Here is a 20914-nt window from a genome sequence, read left to right as displayed (position 1 = left end):
GTGGACAGTGCTCTATTCTCCTCTGTAATTGATGGTTTGGGACAAAGCTTTACAAGGATGCCTCTCAATCTTACCACTCCTCCCTGGTATTGTAGTGATAAAAGTCCCAGAATCGGGGCTTCCCTGGTGGCGCAGTGGTTGAGAGTCCGCCTGCCGATGCAGCGGACACGGGTTTGTGCCCCGGTCCGGGAAGATGCCACATGCCGTGGAGCGGCTGGGCCCGTGAGCCATGGCCACTGAGCCTGCGCGTCCGGAGCCTGTTGCTCCGCAATGGGAGAGGCCCCAACAGTGAGAGGCCCGCGTACTGCAAAAAAAAAAAAAAAAAAAAAAAGTCCCAGAACCCATGAAGGGCAGAGAAGGAGGGTCTTTGGAATATGGGGATACCAGATACCCAGCTACCTTGACCAGGAGCCCATAAACTTTCAAATCCCCTAGAGCAGTGCAGTAGGCCTCCTGAACCTTCTCACACGAGAGTCCCAAGACAGGCAGCTGGGACTCTGTCAATACTCCAGACTTCCTGCCTCAGAGAGCTCAGCAAGGTTTCAAAAGCCATCCTTTGCACTCGGGGGAATTTGGCCAGCTTGGACCATGGCAACGATTCCTTAGTAGCATGAGAATCACAGACACACACAGTCTCAGACACAAGCCACGCACCCTGGCCTTCCCAAAGCAAAGAGCATCCCAAGAGAAGTGAGGTTTTCCTCTGTAGAGCCAGGCAAGAGGGCAATTTCTACACCAGTGCCTCCTGAGCCCCCGTCGGGCAACTGGTAGACCTCTGCACTCTGGCCCCTAGGCACCCTGTCCATGGGACAGCAGCTGTGAGAGGCAATAGAATGTGGCAGTTAAGCATATGGGCTAGGTGGTCAGAGTAGCGTTCAAACTGGGCTCCATCACTTCCTATCTGTGTAACCTCAGGCAAACTGCTCGACTTCTTTACGCCTCCATTTCCTCAGAGTTAAAACTGTATTAATAACAATCCTATTTCATATGATTGTTGGGAGGATTAAAACAGAAAACACAGGAAAAGGTCTTAGCAGAGGATCTGAGAAGTCAGTACTGACACATCAGTAGGTGCTGTTGGCCGTCAGTGTTGCTGCTGTACTTGGGCACAGCCTGGATTTGGGTTCTGCTTTTGGCTGAAACTGTGCGCCGCAGGCCTCGCCTACGGATGCATGCTTGTGCCTGACGTTAAGTGGCTTCACGGGTTACCATCGAAAAGACGTGATACTCGATCTTTCACCAAAGCACCATTAAAAAGCCACTCAAATGTTTATAGTAAAGCATTGCTAGGAAAATGGGGAGTGTCAATTAAGATTTTGTGAGTTGTATTTTTTCTTTAAGCCTATATTTTAAATGTTTACCATGACCTATTCTGGGATCTTTATTTCTCCCTGAAAAAACTTCCCTGATTTAACGAAAGTCATTGGGAAAACAGAGTTCACTTAGTGTCTAACATTAAATTTTGCTGGAATGATCTAACATTGATAGCCCCAAGGTACATCCTCTCATTTCATTCTCTTGGCTAATGAGTTATGCTCTGACTTTTCCAAGATCACACATAGCCCATTAAGTGAGAAAGCTCTGAGAACTTTCTATCTCCAAATCTCATCTCTTTCCAATCTATCATATATTGGTACATGTCAAAATAATTATTTTTCTTCAGTAACTCTCTCCACTGAAAGAGTGTCTCATCAACATTCCTCATTCCCTCAGACTCTCAATCTCCCAAGGGCAGAAATCAATATCCACTCATGAAACACGCATTAAGTGCCTATTAAGTGCTAAAGGTTCTGCTAAGTATTGGCAGCCATGAATAAGACCATGTCTCTATGCTAACAGGTACACAGCCTACTATGTGAGAAGAAACATCAATACACAATTACAAGTACTGTAACAGAGCTATGTGTGCAGCACTGTAGCGGGACAGGTTGAGGAAGGAGTAACTGGGTGTGCGCAGGAACGGAGGTCAGGGAAGACTTTCTGTTCCATGAGACCAATAGATGAAAAGCCCTAATCCAATGTTTACAGCAGAGCAGATGTTCAATCAATTTGATTTCCCTTGGACCTCATGCCCCCTCCTCCCCATATCTCTCGTTAGAGGACAATATATCCAGGCAGGCAAGGAGGACTTCCCAGCAGATAGCGCAAAGGTGTGAGAGGGAGCAGGCTGGCTTCCCAGAGAAGCAGGACTCTGCACCCTGGACGGGCCAGCCCACCAGCACCCCTCCACTACCACTGCCTGCTCCCCAGTCTGTGCTCAGGCGTAGGAGGCAGTGACTGGGCGGGATCAAGGAGGAGTGAGGCTTAGGGCCAGAGTGAGAATACCCTTCCCACAGCACTATGTAACGAGAGAGGAGAGAGAGAGAGAGAGAGAGAGAGAGGGATTTAATGGCTTGTTTTTATTAGATCGGGTCAAAACTAACACGTCAAAAGAGCTGCCTAAGACCCCTTGTGTCAAAATATTATTACTACAAAAATCAAAATCCTGAATTTACTTACAACTTTTTGGTCAAAATATCCAGAAACACTAGTTACCCACGAGGAAAAAAATTAAACAATCCTAGATCCCAACACCAGGGATCACGCCTAACAGTAAAACCAAACCAAAACAATAAAAACTCAGATGGATTAATAATTCAAATATAAATAATAAAGCTATAAAAGTACTGGATGGGGCTTCCCTGGTGGCACAGTGGTTGAGAGTCCGCCTGCTGATGCGGGGGACGCGGGTTCATTCCCCGGTCCGGGAAGATCCCACATGCCGTGGAGTGGCTGGGCCCGTGAGCCATGGCCGCTGAGCCTGCGCGTCTGGAGCCTGCGCTCCGCAACGGGAGAAAGTACTGGATGAAGATTAAACTACTATGTGTGGATATAAATTCAAAAACTGCTACTGAGGGCAATTTGCCAATAACTTTCAAAATTATAAACACACACAACTTTGGATCCATAAATATCACTTTATTCTAGATAATCTCACATGTGTGGGGAGTGCTGTGTAAAAAAGGTTATTCACTGAAGTAATATTTAGAGTAGTAAAAAATGGCAATTGCCTAACTGTCCATCAATAGGGAACTGATGCAGTAAACTATAGTTTAGTTCATGGAATGCTGTGTGAAGAAGGGATTTCTGCTTCCCACCATGATAGAATAACAGGGGTGGGATTTACCCTCCTACCTTCAACAACCAGAAAACAAGTCAAAATAGATGAAACAAGTCTTCGGACCAGTGCAGGGATGGGGAACCCAAACAGAGCCCAGTGGTCTTCCTGAGTTGAAAAAAAGCGATCAAAGTTTAGGGAGGGCAAGAAGACTAGAATTTGTGGAGACTACCACAGAGGACAGAGATGCTCAGAGTGCCCCAGAGATCTGCAAAGGGGTCCCCTCAGATCTTTGGCCAAGTACTGACCTGGGCGTATATGAGAGGAAATTCTGAGGCTGAGGAAAGTCCACCAGGAAGCGGTAGATCAAACAATTCCCGGTGTTCATACAGCGCTGGGAATTGTTTGTATTCACAAAACAATTGTGGAAATAAATCAGGCAGAGTGGAAATGCCTCATAATGCACAAGGCACTGGGTCCAGTCCCCAGACAGGTACTGCGTTAGTTATGGGGATAAATTAGCCCTAGACAAACGGTTGCTCAACACCTGCACTAACAATATTGAAAGCAAATCTCAAAGGGATACAACTGATTCCAAGTAACTTAACTACATGTCCAAGCAAAACTAGCACTATTTAAGAGAATATAACAAAATCTAGCACAGAAAAACAAAAATTTCACATTGTCTTGAATCTAATAAAAAATTACCAGGCAGGCACACAAAGAATCAGAAAAATATAGGCCATTATCAGGAGAAAAATCAATCAATAGAAACCATCCCAGAAATGATACAGATGATGGGATTACCAGACAAGGATGTTTAAATAGCTATTCTAAATATATTCTCTATGTTCAGGAAGGTAGAAGAACACATGAACATAATAAAGAATAAAATGAAAGCTATAAAAAGACCTAAATGGAACCACAGAGATTAAAAACACAATATCTGAAATGAAAACACACCAGATGGGATTAACAGCTGATTAGACACCACAAGAGAAATATCAGTGGATGTGAAAACATAGCAGTATCAACTATCCAAAATGAAACACAAAGAGAAATAAGAAAGAATTGGGGGGAAAAAACACCAGACAAACCTAGCATCAAACAAACCAGTTGGATGAATGGCTTAACATACATGTAATTGGAATCCTGTGAAGGGTGATGGGCAGAAAAAATATTTGAAAAAATAAGGACAAAATGCATCCAAATTTGATTAAAAAATAAACTATAAACTATATTTATTTATTTATAAATAAATGCAAGCCAAGAATAATATAAAGAAAACCACAACAAACTGCATCATATCAAATTGCTGAGATAATTTGATATGAGCGATAAGGAGAAAATGAGCGATAAGGAGAAAAATCTCAAAAAGCAGGCAGAGGAAAAGAGAAACATTGCATACGAAGTGAAAAAAGGTAAAGGGACTTCCCTGGTGGTCCAGTGCTTAAGAATCCACCTTCCAATGCAGGGGATGCGGGTTCGATCCCTGGTCAAGGAACTAAGATCCAACATGCCAGAGGCAACTAAGCCCGCACACCACAACTAGAGAGAAGCCCCAACTAGAGAAGCCCACACGCCACAGCGAAGATCCCACGTGCCGCAACTAAGACCTGATGCAGACAAATAATAAAATAAAGTTTAAATGAATAAATAAGGTAAGAAGGACAGAAGACTTTTGTTAGAAACTATACAAGCCAAAAGAAAGTGAAGTTATATCTTTAAAGTACTGCATGTTTGTCAAATTGTCAACCTAGAATTGTATACACAGCCAAAAACAAACAAACAAACTTTTGAAACTGAAGGTAAAATAGACTTTATCAGACAAACCAAAGCTGATAGACTTCATTGCCATAAGATCTTCCTCATAAGAAATGTTACAAGACGTTCTTCAAGCAGAAGAAAAAGAACACCATATAGAAACATGTATCTAACACAAAGGAAGAAAGAGCAACAGTAAAACTAAGTTTGTGGGTAACTATACAAGAGTTTTCAGGGACTTCCCTGGTGGCGTAGTGGATAAGAATCCACCTACCAATGCAGGGGACGTGGGTCCGATCCCTGGTCCAGGAAGATCCCACATGCTGCGGAGCAACAAAGCCCATGTGCCACAACTACTGAAGCCTGCAGGCCTAGAGTCCATGCACTGCAATGAAGAGTAGCCCCGGCTCACCACAACTAGAGAAAGCCCACGCGCAGCAACGAAGACCCAACGCAGCCAAAAAAAAAAAAAAAAAAAAAAAAATTAAATCAAAAAGCAAAGGGAGAATGAAAACAAATCCGAGGGGGAAAAAAAAAGACTTTTCATCCTAATTTTTAAAAACTTTTAAAATTTAAATTGTGGTAAAATACATATAACATAAAATTTATCATCTTAAACATTTTTAAGTGTACAATTCAGTAGTGTTAAGTACTTTCACATTGTTATGCACTCAATCTCCAGAATGCTTTTCATCTTGTAAAGCTGAAACTCTGTCTATTAAATATCCATTAAACAGCAATTCCTCATTTCCCCTTGTCCCCAGCCTCTGGCAACCACCATTCTATTTTCTATCTCTGTGAGTCTGACTACCCTAGGTACCTCACATAAGTGAAATAAAACAGTATTGTCTTTCTATGACTGGCTTATTTCACTTAGTATAATGTCCTCAAGGTTCACCCACACCATAGCATCTGTCAGAACTCCTCCTCTTTTTAAGGCTGAATAACATTCCATTCCATGTATATACCACATTTTATCTTTTCATCAGTTGACAGACTCTTGGATTGCTTTGGCTATTGTGAATAATGCTGCTATGAACATGGATGTGCAAATACCTCTTTCAGACCCTGCTTTCATTTCTTTTGGGTATATACCCAAAAGTAGAATTGCTGGGTCATATAGTAATTCTACTTTCAGTTTTTTGAGGAACACCATACTGTTTTCCATAGTGGCTGCACCACCAATTTACATTGTCACCAGCAGTGCACAGGGTTCTGATTTCTCCACATCCTTGTCAACACTTGCTATTTTCTGCTTTTTTGATAGCAGCCACCCTAATGAGTGTGAGGTAGTATCTCACTGTGGTTTTTTTGTTTTGTTTTGTTTTTTTGGCTGTGTTGGGTCTTCGTTGCTGCCCGCCGGCTTTCTCTAGTTGCGGTGAGCGGGGGCTACTCTTGGTTAAGGTGCGCAGGCTTCTCATTGCAGTGGCTTCTCTTGTTGCAGAGCACGGACTCCAGGCACATGGGCTTCAGTAGTTGTGGCTCGCGGGCTCTAGAGCACAGGCTCAATAGTTGTGGCACCCGGGCTTAGCTGCTCCGCGGCATGTGGGATCTTCCTGGACCAGGGCTTGAACCCGTGTCCCTTGCATTGGCAGGCAGATTCTTAACCACTGCACCACCAGGGAAGCCCTCTCGTTGTGGTTTTGATTTGCATTTCCCCAATGACTAATTATATTGAGCATTTTTTCATGTGCTTGTTGGCTATTTGTATATCATCTTAGGAGAAATGTCTATTTGAATCCTTCACCCATTTGTTGTTGTTGTTGAGTTGTAGGAGTCCTTTATATATTCTGGATATTAACACCACATCAGATATATGATGTGCAAATACCTTCTCCCATTCTGTAGGTTGCCTTTTCCTGCTCATTTTTAATTCACTTTAAATAATTAACTGCTTAAAACAAAAATAAATAAGGACAGTGTTGTGTGGGTTTATAATACATCAATGTAAAATATGACAAAAAATAGCACAAAGGGCGGAAGGGGAAATGGAGGTATACTGTTCTAAGGTTCATAAGCTCTAAGCGAAGTGCTATAATATTATTTAAAAGTAGATTATAAATCAACGATGTATATTGTAAGCTCTAGAATAATCATGAAAAACATAAAACAAAGAGGCATAGCTATTAAACCAACAGTTTTATTTTATGGTAAAATAAAACCATAAAACACACTCAATTAATCCAAAAGGAGGCAGGAAAAGAAAGGGAAAAAAGAAACTAGCAGAAAACTCATAGCAAGATGGTAAATTTAAGCCGAACCACACTGATGATTACATGAAATATAAACAGTATAAACATTCCAGTAAAAGGCAGGCATTGTCAGATTGGATAAAAAAAGCAAGACTCCATTATGTGTTGTCCGCAAGAAACCCTCTCTAATTATAAAGAAACAGATAGGTTAAATGTAAAAGGAGGGACTGCTGCCAACCACACCTCTAAGATCCAACTTCTCTGATGCTCAAGGGTATAAACATACAAACTCCTTCTCCACCAGAAAATGTAAAAGAATAGAAAAACATACACCATGATGAAACTAACTTTTAAAAGGCTGGAGTGGTTATATTAATATCAAACAAGGAAGATTTCAGAACAAGGATTATTATCAGTGAAAAAGGGACATTTCAGAAAAATGAAGGAATCTATTCAGCAAGGGGCTACAATCCTAAATCTGTATGCACTAAATGGCAGAGCTTCAAAATACATTGACGCAAAAACTGATAAATGGAGAATTCAACATCCCTCTGTTAGTAACTGACCATATGTGGAATCTAAAAATAAAATGATACACTTAACCACTGTACCACCAGAGAAGTCCTGGGAAAGACTTAGATAAAACATCAAAAGCAGGGCTTCCCTGGTAAGCCCTCTAAGCCTTCCCTTCCCTCTAAACCTACTAGAACAGCTAAAATTAAAAAGATTGATGTCAGGGATATAAAACAACTAAAACTCTTACACTTTGCTGGCAGGAGAGCAAAACGGTATAGTCACTTTGGAAAACAGTTTGGCAAATTCTTATGCAGTGAAGCATACATCCTCTACGCAAATGTTTATGTTGGCTTTACTTATAATAGCTAAAAACTGGAATTAACCCAAATGTCTTTTGACTGTTGAATGGATAAACAACATACAATGTTATGCCCATATAATGGAATACTATTCAGCAATAAAAAGGAACAAGCAACTGCTACACACATGTGTGAATCCCAAATGCATTATACTGAACAAAAGAGGCAGACTCAAAAGGCTACTATATGATCCATTTATATGACATTCTGGAAATAGCACAGGGACAGTAGTTGTCAGGGCCTGGGGGTCAAGGGAGGGGTTAACTGCAAAGAAGCATGAAGGAACTTTTGGGGGTGATGTTGGACGTGTTCTATTAACTGTTACAGTGGTTGCACAAAGGTATTCTCAAAACTCATACAACTATACTAATATGTAGATCTTACTGTATGTAAATTAAACCTCAACAAATCTTTAATAAAATTATGACACCTCCAAACAATTATATATTATGCAATCATTTAAAATATGAGATGAATCCACATATGCTGGTAATAGGATAAACTCTAAGACATATTGTTAGGAGTAAAAAGCAAGATACAGTACAATAAATACAGTATGCTCCTGCTTATGGTAATATTGGCTGTCTCTGGGATCTGGAGTGGGAATATATACCCTTTTGTACTGTTTGAGTTTTTTTTCCCCACATGCTTGTATTACTTTCAATTAGAAAACCCATACACAGGTCAAGGAAAACTCACAGGTGTCTGGCCCAGGGGCCTGAGCAGTGTAGGTCTGAGAAAACCCACGCAAGAATATGGAACATGGTGCCAGACACTGAAGAAGTGCTCAGTAAATAGCTGGGGGAAGCAAAACATTGGAATCACGTCAGAAGGCAGACCCCAGACAAAGGGATCTCTAACTGAACACCAGGTATTCAGCCAGCAGAGCCTCCTGTTTTATACGAGGAGCTAAGCTTGGATTGCTGACATTAGGAAAGAAAAGGAGCATAAAATCCAAATACCTGGATTTGCTTCTGGGCAAGCTATGTGTCAGCATTCCTTTGCAAGCACACCGTGTGCCCTAAGCTCAGCCTTCTAAGGGATGGGGTGCATACCCTTCCCCCGTGAACACAGCCCATGCCAAGAGGCCACCCCTAGGGCTCCTCTGGTGGTCCGAGTGCTACATCCTGACTCCCAGAGGTCCAGAGCAGCCCCTCCTACATCCCCTCCAAGTCAGATGGTCCTATAACTCTCTGAAGGAACAAAACGACCCCAGGGGTCTCACTGCACTCGGACCACAGACAAGACGATCGCAGCACGTCAGGCTCTTTTCCACACCAAGGTTTCAGGAAAGGAAACCCGAAAGGAAAAGGCGGATAAGCAAGCAAGGCCTCTCAGTGGAACTGGGTGAAAGCTTCTCTCAGCAGCTCCTGTCAAGTAAATCAGGAACTCTAGAACGTCAGCCTCAGAAACTCGTCTTTACTTCCTGCTTTATTTGGCTTTGCCTCCCTGAAGCCAGGTAGTTGGTCCCAGCTTCCAAAAAAGACTACGAGCTTCTGTGCTGTGGAGCACTGTCTGGCGGCCTCTGGATACCTGGCTTCCAAGGGGAACCACGTAGGTTCTACCTCGTCTCTTTCCTCCACAGAAGCGAGCTGTGCTGGCAGGTACAAGCTCTGAGAGGAAGACGGGGGTAAGGTGTAGCAAGGGTCTAGAGTGGGACTGGAGTAGGAACCAACCAAAAGCAAAGTCCTTTCCAGGCACCCACCGACTCAAGGACACGGGAGGAAAGGTACCACAGAATCTCATTTTCTCAGAGGCACACCACTTGCCACATGGGGCAGGGTGTCTGAGTCCTGGGCCATGGACCAGGCTATCCAGGTGACGGGAAGAAACAGGAGCACTTACCGGGGGAAGATGGCAGTCATCAAGGCTGAAGCATAGCCAGGCTTGCAAGTTCCCTCTGAAAAGTTTGCGTACTTGGTGGCTAACTCAGCAGGCCTAGAGGAAGAGAAAGAGAGTCACGGCTTGCCAGGCACTGGGCAGCGGTTACTAGTTCATGAAGAGCTGTAGGTGTTTAAACCCTGAACAAAGCTTCACTCCCTACAATCAGCACTTCAGCCCCCTTTCCACACCAAGGCCCTGGAGGTGGGGGTAAGGGGGAGGAGCCAAGAAACCCTAAAGGAATAGGTGGATAAACAAGCAAGGCCCGGCAGTGGAATTTGGTAAAAAGAGCTCACTGGGTTTTGCATAGATTCTTTGCAGTAAACCAGATTCCACGGAAATCAGGAACTCCATCCAGGCTCCCCGACTGGGAGAGTAGAGCCTGGAGACCTAAGGAGAGAGCCGCCAGACTTTGATAAAGTCACAGGCACTGCCCTTTCAACCTTCCTGGATATGTCTACATGTCCAGCCTCATCTGCCTCTATTCTCCCCACACACACACTATGACCCAGCCAGTGGGAACCACTCACAGTGCCCTGAATAGAGATCAAATATATGTTGGGGCGTTTAGTTAAGGAGGCTCTCCTGCTCTCCTATCCTCTGTGCCTGGAATGTTCTTCCTTGTCCTTCTCCACCTGTCTATGCCTCCCGGTCCTTCACAACTCAGCTCAGATGTCAATTTCTCTGGGCCTAACTCCCTGACCCCCAGATTGGGCCAAGTGCCTCCCTGCGTTCACCGTCCACCCCCTGCCATCCGCGTTACATGATTGCCCAGCACTCGCTGTACGGAACTGCAATCGTCGGTAGTATGTCTCCCTCACTGCACTGTAACTTCAAGGTCAGGGTCTGATTTAACCCTGTACTCACAGTTCTTTGCACAGAGATGGGCACACAGAAGACCCTTATTTTCTGAAGGAACAAAATGGCCCTGACAATCTCACTGCACTTGGACTGGACATAAGACAATCTCAGGAGCCCATAAGTCAGAAAGCACTATTTTTCAGAAGGCTTGTGAGTTGTAGCCCTGGCTTTGCGGCTGTGTGACTGTAGTGAAGTCACCTCATATCTCTGGGCTTCAGTGTCCATATGTGTTCAGTGTGCAGCTGGAGTCACAGCCCTGCCACCAAAAACCCTGCCCAGTGCAGTCTAGAGAAGACCACAGAGGAAGAACAAGACACATTCAGTGACTGCTGGGGCTGGAGGCCCTGCGTGCTGGAGCACCTGAAGGAGCCCTGGCTCATTGCCAGTTCCCAGTCCCAACTTCCCCAGTCTCCACCTTCCCCAGTCTCCACCCTTGGGCCAGCTGCCAGCCCTCTGATGCCCAGCTGCTCTGCTGTGCTGGGGCCCTGTGGTGAGTCTTCCCTCAGGGCTGCCTTCTGCAGGGGCGGGGGCGGGGTGGGTCCAGGGTAGGGGAGGCTGGTGCCTATACAGGACAGCCAGAAACCATGATGCCACCGCCTATCATGCGTCATGTGTGATTCACTCAGTGCCCTGTTGAGCCTAGCCCAGGGCCTTACACAGAGTCACTGCTCACTGAATTTAGACAAACTCATCTGTATCTATGTGCAATTTCTTCTAAAAAATCTGCATTTTTTTAGCTTTCCCTACCAATGAAATTTAAAGCCTGAAATGCAGATGTAAATGCTGAGCGACAAGCCAGGAGTTGGGCCTTTATTTGGTAGGCAGAAGAAAGTCAAGGGTTTCACAAGAGAAATTTACATAACAATATTTTCTTACATAAACAACTGTATTTCAGAAACGAAACATAAACTTCAGTGCAATTACTAAACCTACAGGAAGCTTTTGGACTAGGCACAGTGATGAAAACATTATAGATTTCTTCAATTACTCCTCTCAATAGCCAGGTGAGTAGGTGCTATTAATTATTAATTTACATACAAGCTCAGAAAGATGAAGAGACTTAGTCAAGATCATACAGCTAGTAAGTAGTGGATACGACGTGAAACTATTTCTCTCTGACACAAGTGCAGGAGCTCTTAATTAATTAATTTATTTATTTTTGGCTGTGTTGGGTCTTCGTTTCTGTGCGAGGGCTTTCTCTAGTCGCGGCGAGTGGGGGCCACTCTTCATCTCAGTGCACAGGCCTCTCACTGTCGCGGCCTCTCTTGTTGCGGAGCACAGGCTCCAGACGCGCAGGCTCAGTAGTTGTGGCTCACGGGCCTCGTTGCTCCGCGGCATGTGGGATCCTCCCAGACCAGGGCTCGAACCCGTGTCCCCTGCATTGACAGGCAGATTCTCAACCACTGCGCCACCAGGGAAGCCCAGGAGCTTTTAACATGGCACCGCCCTGGTGTGGCTCACAGTCAGTGCCATCACAGAGGGAAGCACAGCGTCCAGGGACAGCACGAGTGGTCAGTGCAGCTGGAGATGGGGTAGGGAAGCTCTCTGGAAGTGTGTAACAAGCAGTGAGGCATTATGAGTCCCTCATATTCTTGTCTCCAATCCCTCACCACCCGCTTGCTTGCCTGGTACTGTGGGTTCCTATGGTCTTTCTGAATTCCAGATAGTTTCACAAAGAAAAGGAAAGATGGATGGTGGTCGTCCCTTTAACATGGTGCATTGCAGAAATGCACGTGGAAATGCATGTACAACAGCAGACAAACCTTCAGCCACATCTTTCCTCTCTCTAGTGAACACGATCAACTTCTGGCAAAATGCTTCAAGAATCAGGGCTCTAGATGTGCAGCAATATGGATGGACCTGGGGGGCCTTATGCTAAGTGAAATAAGTCAGACAGAGAAAGACAAATACTGTATGATCTCACGTATATGTGGAACCTAAAAAATACAACAAACTAGTGACTATAGCAAAACAAGAAGTAGACTCATAGATATAGAGAACAAACTTGTGGTTGCCAGCAGGAAGGGTGGGGAGGGACAAAATATGGGTGGGAGAGTGGGAGGTACAAACCATGGGGTGTAAGATAGGCTCAAGGATGTACTATACAACATGGGGAATACAGCCAATATTCTGTAATAACTGTAAATGGAAAGTAGCCTTTAAAAAATGTATAAAAATGTTTTTAATTTAAAAAAAAAGAATCGGGCTGTGGGATAGTCCAGGGTCTATGGACTCAGGTAATCCATAATGGAGAAGAAAGAGCACAGGCAAGATGGAACACAGGAAGCCAGAGCCCACCAGGAAAGGCTCTTCCCAGGCCAGTGCAGGGTAATCAGATATTAAGGATGGAGCAGCTCTAAACCAAACCCCAAGCAACAGTAACTTCTAAAACATACAGCCCTGGGCATAGTGGGCCATGTCAAGTTATTACCAAATTAAAATGCCTTAGGAATGGCCTCCTGACTATCCCAGTGAGAGAAGAATAGGGGGAGTGTTGGGGATTCTGAGTCATACAGCAGGCTGGGACCTCTGGGGCAGTTAGCGGTCAAAACCACCAAGATTAACAGTCTCCAACTCCCTCGGGCCAGAATAGTTAGTTTCTCTAAGGCGCTCACACTCCAAATGCCAGGAGGTCCCCACAGATGTCTGATCAAATCATTCAGCCCTTGTTCTTCTCGTACTCTGCAGCTGGCCTCTCATTTGGGGAGATTTAGCATTTCGACCAGTAAGAGCACCATTGTCCTGCAAACGTGACTACCAAGCGCCTGGGGTGAAGAGTGTAAACCACTGCACTCTTAAGAGGAAATCCAGATGGAGAGGCTGGCACCTAAAAGAAGGAACCAGACTTCCACGCCTCTGCTTCACTCAGAAGCCCCAAGTTTAAGGAATCAGGTCAAACAACAGGTTGTAAATGGGAAGAATACAGGACGTGGAATTAGAAGCTTTCATAAAAGACACTGCAAGCTGCATGACCTTGGGCAAGTGAAGGACAATCTGCTTCTCAGCTTCCTCATCTGCAAATGGGAACCACTCAGCTCTCAGAGATCTTGGAGGGTGTGGTGAAAAAGAACATTTGGAGGGGCTGGCTGTCCTCTAGAGCACCACACAAATACTTCGTGACAGGTGAGGTGGCGGAGCTTTCCAATGCTCAAGTTTGGATTCTGTCCTGGGGAGAGTCACTGAATGATTTCCAGTGGGAGAGTGCCCTGATCACCGTGTGCATTTTAAGGATCAACATTTGGGAGCTGAGGAGTAGCATGGCAAAAGGCTGAAAGAAGCAGTCCCTGAGATAGAAAAATAATCAGGAGAGAGTGTGATGTCTCAGGTGCCAAAGGAATGAAGTGTCTCAAGAAGGATACAGGGACCAACTGCATCAAACACTGTGCTCGGCCTGGGAAGGTAGCCATAAGATTGACAGCTGTATTTGCCAACACGGAGGTTGCTCTTGACTTTGAGTAGAGCTGTTTCACTGGAGTGTGGGGGTGAAATGCTGCTTTCATCGGGTTTCAGAGAAAACAGAAGAATTGGAGCCAGGGAATAGAGACTACCATTTTTAGAAGTTTTGCTATAAAGGGAGACAGAGAAATGGGGCAATTGCTGGAGGGGAATTGCAGGGAAAGATTTTTTTGAGGTTAGGAAATTTTTCAGCATGCATATAAGCTGGTTAGAATAAGAGGAAAACTCAAGCATGATGCAACAGAAATGGGACAGTTGGAGAAATGTCCCCGAGAAGGTGTGAGAGAGAAAGGATCTACCACAAAAGTAGAAGCGTTGGCCTTCACTCTGTCTACCCTGCCCTGCCCTGGCTAGTGACTACCTATTCATCTTGCAACATTCGGGTGAAGCACCACTTCCTTTGTGAAACTTTTCCTGATTGCTTCCCCCGCCAAGCAGAACCAACCTCTCCTGCCTGTGGACCCCATTTTACCTAGAGCTGACAGTCACCTGACCTTGCTCACTTGTCCCCACTCTCTCTCCCACCTCCTTCCCTTCCATCCTCTCACTCATTCATTCATTCATTCACTCAACAGATATTTAGAGGAAACAGAGTCACTCTGCTTGGGTTTGTACCCTGGCTCCATCCCTTACCAGCTGGGCATGTTATTTAACTGCTCTGTGCCTTAATTTCCACATCTTTAAAACTGGAATTATACTAATACCTCATAAAATTCTTGTGAGGATTATGTTGACAATACAATGTTTAGTACAAGCCTGGCACATAGTTCTCCCTCAGTACATGCTAACTGTAACAGTCTCATTGTTGTTATGTGCCAGACGCTGGCCTGGGATTAGGGATACAGTGATGACTAGGACATAACTATGGCCTAGCACTTGTTACCCTGAAGAATAAACTGTCCATTTAGGGACTTCCCTGGTGGCGCAGTGGTTAAGAATCTGTCTGCCAATGCAAGGGACACGGGTTCGAGCCCTGGTCCGGGAAGATTCCCACACACCGCGGAGCAACTAAACCCGTGCGCCACAACTACTGAGCCTGTGCTCTAGAGCCCGTGAGCCACAACTACTGAGCCCATGTGCCACAACTACTGAAGTCTGCGTGCCTAGAGCCTCCGCTCCACAACAAAGAGAAGTCGCCGCAATGAGAAGCCTGTGCACCGCAACAAAGAGTAGCCCCTGCTCACCGCAACTAGAGGAAGCAACCAAGACTGAACGCAGCCAAAAAATAAATAAATAAATTTATTAAAAAAAAAAAAAAGAATAACTGTCCATTTAAACATCTTTCTCTCCCAGACCACGAAATCTGAGTATGTTGCCTAGCACAGAGTACCATGCATGGCACTGACTATATAAGTACCCAACAAAATGTTTTTTGGACTGAACTCAATTGGTTACCTTGACTTGGAAGGTTAATTGACAGGAAGTGTGGGTATGAGGTGGTGATGGCTGGGGAAAATGAAGAAAGGACTTTGAGGATTAGAACTGTATAGATCAGTGTTGTTGGGCATCTCGTGACCAATGGGCTAATTTCTAGAACCTCTCAGAAAAGACTGAACTTAGCCCCCTACTGTGCCCCCTCCCTCATTCCAGGTGCTAGTTTACTGGAAGCAGTTCAAGGAACTGGTTGCAAGAACAGAGTAAGACCATGTGTGTAACACCTAGCACACTGCCTCACAAACCATAGTTAACAAATATTAGCTTCTTTTAAAGCAAATATAGCAACTTAATCAAGGTAGCCAGTACACTCGTGCTGGGAGGACTTGCATGATAAACACAGGTAAGAACTCTCAGCACAGAGTTCACCCCACCACTGCTTCTTCAGTTCTACCCTCTCTAACCTTCCTGATGAAGATGCACTTCTGCAATTACTAGAGGGACGCTTCTGGAATGACGACATGATTTGGGAAATGGCAGAAGCAGCTTAGGTTAGCTTTAGTAATCCTAGCTCGTCATTAAACATTTTCATTTTTTTTTTTTTTCCTGAAATAGCCTTTATGTAAGAAAGGTTATTTAATACTGCCATAGAGCCTTTCAAGCTCCAAGATGGAAAGTTTTCTCCCTAAGGACAATTTCTATCTCCTCTGACTGCCTCTCCCCCACGATTACAGGTCTGCTGGCTCTTCCTGAATTATCAACCGTCTCTTCATTCACCCACATTTGGGGTGTGCCAATCCATCCTGCCCTGGGCATCACTGACCCTTTGCTCTTTGTGAACTTCACTGCAGACTTGGGCTTCTATACGGTTCTGCCTCACTTACAGTGATCTGTGATAAACATGGAGGCACTGTCTCATGTCTCTTCTATCACTTTAAGAGAAGAGGGACTGCTTGATTTGCGTGATCTGGAATTTGGGGTGTTTCTCAGCTCTGGAGGCCCTGCCTTTCAGCTCTTGCTACTGGGCACTGCAGTATCTTCTCAACAAATCAGCCACTCTGCTCTTTGATCAGTGATTCTGGAGCTGACATTACTGCAGTTTATCTTTGTCTCCAGGGCCTTGTAATTTACTTCATTTTGTCTGGGAGGATGCTCTCTAGTAAGTTCTTGCAAACGCTTTAGCCTGAGCTGTATATGCAATTCTCACCGACACTTTCCACCAGGAATCTCTTGCAACTGCTCCAATTCAATTTTGTTTCTACATTTTATTAAAACACACACACACACACACACACACACACACACACACACACACAGTTGACATAATTATCTAATGTTACTTTACAATAATCCTTTAAGGAGTACAGCCCTTAGACCTAGGCATGTGGGGCTAAAAGAGTCCAAGGTAAGCATGGTTGGAAGATGTGCTATTCTCCGTTTACACTATAAAATTTCAAATGATAAAATTTGGTAGGGATTGCACTGACTCTGTACGTCGTTTTAGATACTATAAACATTTTAACAATATTAATTCTTCCAATCCATGAGTACAAAATATCATTCCATTTATTTGTGTCTTCTTCATTACCTTCATCAGTGTCTTATAGTTTCATTGTAAAAAGCCTTTCGCCTCCTAAGCTAAATTTATTCCAAGGTATTTTATTCTTTTTTTTTTTTAACATCTTTATTGGGGTATAATTGCTTTACAATGGTGTGTTAGTCAAGGTATTTTATTCTTTTTGATGCAATTGTAAATGGGATTGTTTTCTTAATTTCTCTTTCTGATAGTTCATTATTAGTGTATAGAAACACAACTGATTTTAGTATATTGATTTTGTATCTTACAACTTTATTGAATTTTTAAAAATCATTCTAACAGGTTTTTTTTTTTTGGCGGAATCTTTAGGATTTTCTATATATAATATTGTCACCTCTAAATACAGACAGTTTTACTTTCTCCTTTCCAAATTGGATGCCTTTTGTTTCTTTTTCTTTCTTAATTGCTTTGGCTAGGACTTCTGGTACTACAATGAATAAAAGTGGTGAGAGTGGCCATCTTTGTCTTGTTCCTGATCTTAGAGGAAAGACTCAGCTTTTTTACCATTGAGTATGACGTTATGTGTGGGTTTATCATATATGGCCTTTATTATGTTGAGGTACATTTCCTTTATACCCACTTTGTTGAGAATTTTTATTATGAATGGATGTTGAATTTTGTCACATGCTTATTTTGTATCTACTGAGATGATCATATGATTTTTTTCTCTTCATTTTATTAATGTGGTTTATCACATTGATTGATCCATGGATGTTGCACCATCCTTGCATCCCAGGAATAAATCCCACTTGATCACAGTGTATGTTGAATTTTAATGTATTGTTGAATTCTGTTTGCTAAAATTTTGTTGAGGATTTTTGCATCTGTGTTCATCAAAGATAGTGGCCTGTGATTTTCTTTTCTTGTAGTGCCTTTGTCTGGTTTTGGTATCAGGATAATGCTGGCCTCATAAAATGAGTTTGGAAGTGTTCCTTCCTCTTCTATGTTTTGGAAAAATTTGAGAAGGATTGGTATTTTTTCTTTAAATGTTTGGTAGAATTCACCAGCCATCTGGTCCTGGACTTTTTTTTTTGGGAGGTTTCTGACTACTGATTCAATCTCCTTACTAGTAATTGGTCTGTTTGGATTTTTATTTCTTCATGATTCAGTCTTGATAGTTTCAAATGGTAAATTTAACATGACCACAAACTAATTACATTTCACATTTCCCCTTCATACTCTGGGTAAGACTTGCATTTGTGGTCATTGTCAGCAAAGCACAGTCACAACCTTTCAGAGTCACTGGAAGCCAGTGTTTGTGGGCAGCATGAAGGATAAGGGTAGTGTGGCTTCAAGAGTAATGATGTGGGAATATTACTCAGCCATAAAAAGAAACGAAACTGAGTTCTCTGTAGTGAAGTGGATGGAACTAGACTGTCATGCAGAGTGAAGTAAGTCAGAAACAGAAAAACAAATACCGTATGCTAACACATATATATGGAATCTTAAAAAAAAAATAAAGGTTCGGAACAATCTAGGGGCAGGACAGGAATAAAGACGCAGACATAGAGAATGGACTTGAGGACACGGGGAGGGGGAAGGGTAAGCTGGGACGAAGTGAGAGAGTGGCATGGACATATATACACTACCAAATGTAAAATAGATAGCTAGTGGGAAGCAGCTGCATAGCACAGGGAGATCAGCCCTGTGCTTTGTGACCACCTAGAGGGGTGGGATAGGGAGGCTGGGAGGAAGAAGCAAGAGGGAGGAGATATGGGGATGTATGTATATGTATAGCTGATTCACTTTATTATACAGCAGAAACTAACACACCATTGTAAAGCAATTATACTCCAATAAAGATGCTAAAAAAAGAGAAGAGTAATGATGTAACCAGTATGAAATAAAGGGTACTAGAGAACTGAAGAGACAAGAAGATCTATATTGTTTCTATAAAACAGGTTCCAGAAAGCCATGGCACTGTAAATAATAACAGTACTGCTACCTTTTTCTTATGGTGGGAGATGTGAAATTAGCCAGGAATGATGCACCTGACAATAAAGAAAACATGATGAGGTGGTTCCTGAACCTGAACAGAAAGAAGGGGTATCTGGATACTCTGAAGAAACTTCATGTGCACTGATTGGATAATATACACATACATAAGTATCTCTTCTTTCCCTATTGTTCTAAAGCCTCATTAATGAGTCATTACATCTCACATGGACCCATCAACTTATTTATACAGCAGAGACCTTACAAAAATATTAGCCAGGACTCTGCACACCCTTGGAGCAGCCCTACTCTGGGGTAAGTATCATTATCATTTTTGACAACAGAAACTGACTCTTAAACCCATCCTTTATTCTCACCAAAGCCTTTGCTTTCTTTGGTAGAAAGAAGAGTGGGCTTAAAGGTAAAAAGACCGGAGTTTAAGTAACTAGCTCTTCCACTTACTAGTTGTGTAACCTCAGGCATGAGATAATCGGTTCTCTTAACTCTTAAAATAGCTTTAATAAATACAGGACTGGTGGGAAGATCAAATGATTTCCTGCAACAATGTAGGACAGAACATTCTTTGAAAGGCTATACAAATGTCAGTAACTATTCCTACTGTTTTAATGTTTGACTTCAGCTTTTTCTACTTCTAGACCACCTGAATTATCATCATAATTTCACTAATTATTTTTTTTTTTTTGCGGTACGCGGGACTCTCACTGCCGCAGCCTCCCCCATTGCTGAGCACAGGCTCCGGACGTGCAGGCTCAGCGGCCATGGCTCACGGGCCCAGCCGCTCCGCGGCATGTGGGATCTTCCCAGACCAGGGCAGGAACCGGTGTCCCCTGCATCGGCAGGCGGACTCTCAACCACTGCGCCACCAGAGAAGCCCCTAATATTTTTTAATTAATTAATTAATTATTTTTTATTTTTGGCTGCACTGGGTCTTCGTTGCTGCACGCAGGCTTTCTCTAGTTGCAGCGAGCAGTGTCTACTCTTCGTTGTGGTGCGTGGGCTTCTTGTTGTAGTGGCTTCTCTTGTTGCGGAGCACAGGCTCTAGGTGCGTGGGCTTCAGTAGTTGTGGCTCACGGGCTCAGTAGTTGGGGCTCGCGCGCTCTAGAGCACAGGCTCAGTAGCTGTGGCGCGCAGGCTTAGTTGCTCCACAGCATGTGGGATCTTCCCGGACCAGGGCCCGAACCCGTGTCCCCTGCATTTGCAGGCGGATTCTTAACCTCTGCGCCACCAGGCAAGTCCCCATTTCACTAATTTAATGAAGAAAAAAACTGCTTTTTTAAAATTTTTCTTACTTGGATTATTCTCTCCAACTCACTTGGCTGTCTCCAAACTTCTGCCCTATCGGCAGGAAGATCAGGAGACTCCTGGGAACAGGGAAGGAGGGCCGCTGAAATGAAGCCAACATCTCATATACAGGGACTTGTCTTCAACTGGCATGCCACTGCATAACTGAGCTCAGCGGAAAGGCTAAATAAATCTCATAAGATCTGTAGCGTAGTAGTTACTGATCTCTTTACTGTCTCCATAGTTTTTCCTTTTCCACAATGTCATACAGTTGAAACCATATAGTAGGTAGACTTTTCAGACTGGCTTCTTTCATTTAGCAACATGTATTTAAGGTTCCTCCATGCCTGTTCATGGCTTGATAGTGCATTTCTTTTTAGAGCCAAATAATACTCCACTGTCTGGATGTACTACAGCTTGTTTATCCATTCACCTAATGAAGGACATCTCGGTTGCTTCCAGTTGTTGGCGACTATGATTTTTTAAAGATAATTAAACAAAAAGGCCCTTATTACTGTATAAACCGGAGCAATGTGCAACATTTGTGCCATACTGTGCCACTGTGTGCAGTTTTGTATAG

At 43.5% G+C, this 20914-nt stretch overlaps 1 protein-coding gene across 6 annotated transcripts in view; it reads right to left on the bottom strand.

The window, feature by feature from the left end:
- Positions 1–20914, bottom strand: part of ST3GAL3 (ST3 beta-galactoside alpha-2,3-sialyltransferase 3) — a 232937-nt gene that overhangs the window by 61846 nt on the left and 150177 nt on the right. For all 6 annotated transcript variants that reach the window (XM_079946031.1, XM_079946034.1, XM_079946035.1 and 3 more), the window contains one exon: positions 9774–9866. In XM_079946031.1, coding sequence (XP_079802157.1) covers positions 9774–9866 — 93 coding nt within the window. The remainder of the gene's footprint in view (positions 1–9773; positions 9867–20914) is intronic.

Source organism: Stenella coeruleoalba (genome assembly GCF_951394435.1).
Source record: "Stenella coeruleoalba genome assembly, chromosome: 1".
Classification (NCBI taxonomy): domain Eukaryota; kingdom Metazoa; phylum Chordata; class Mammalia; order Artiodactyla; family Delphinidae; genus Stenella; species Stenella coeruleoalba.
The sequence above is the reverse complement of the archived record's forward strand: the minus strand, read 5'-3'. Positions and strand labels throughout refer to the sequence as shown.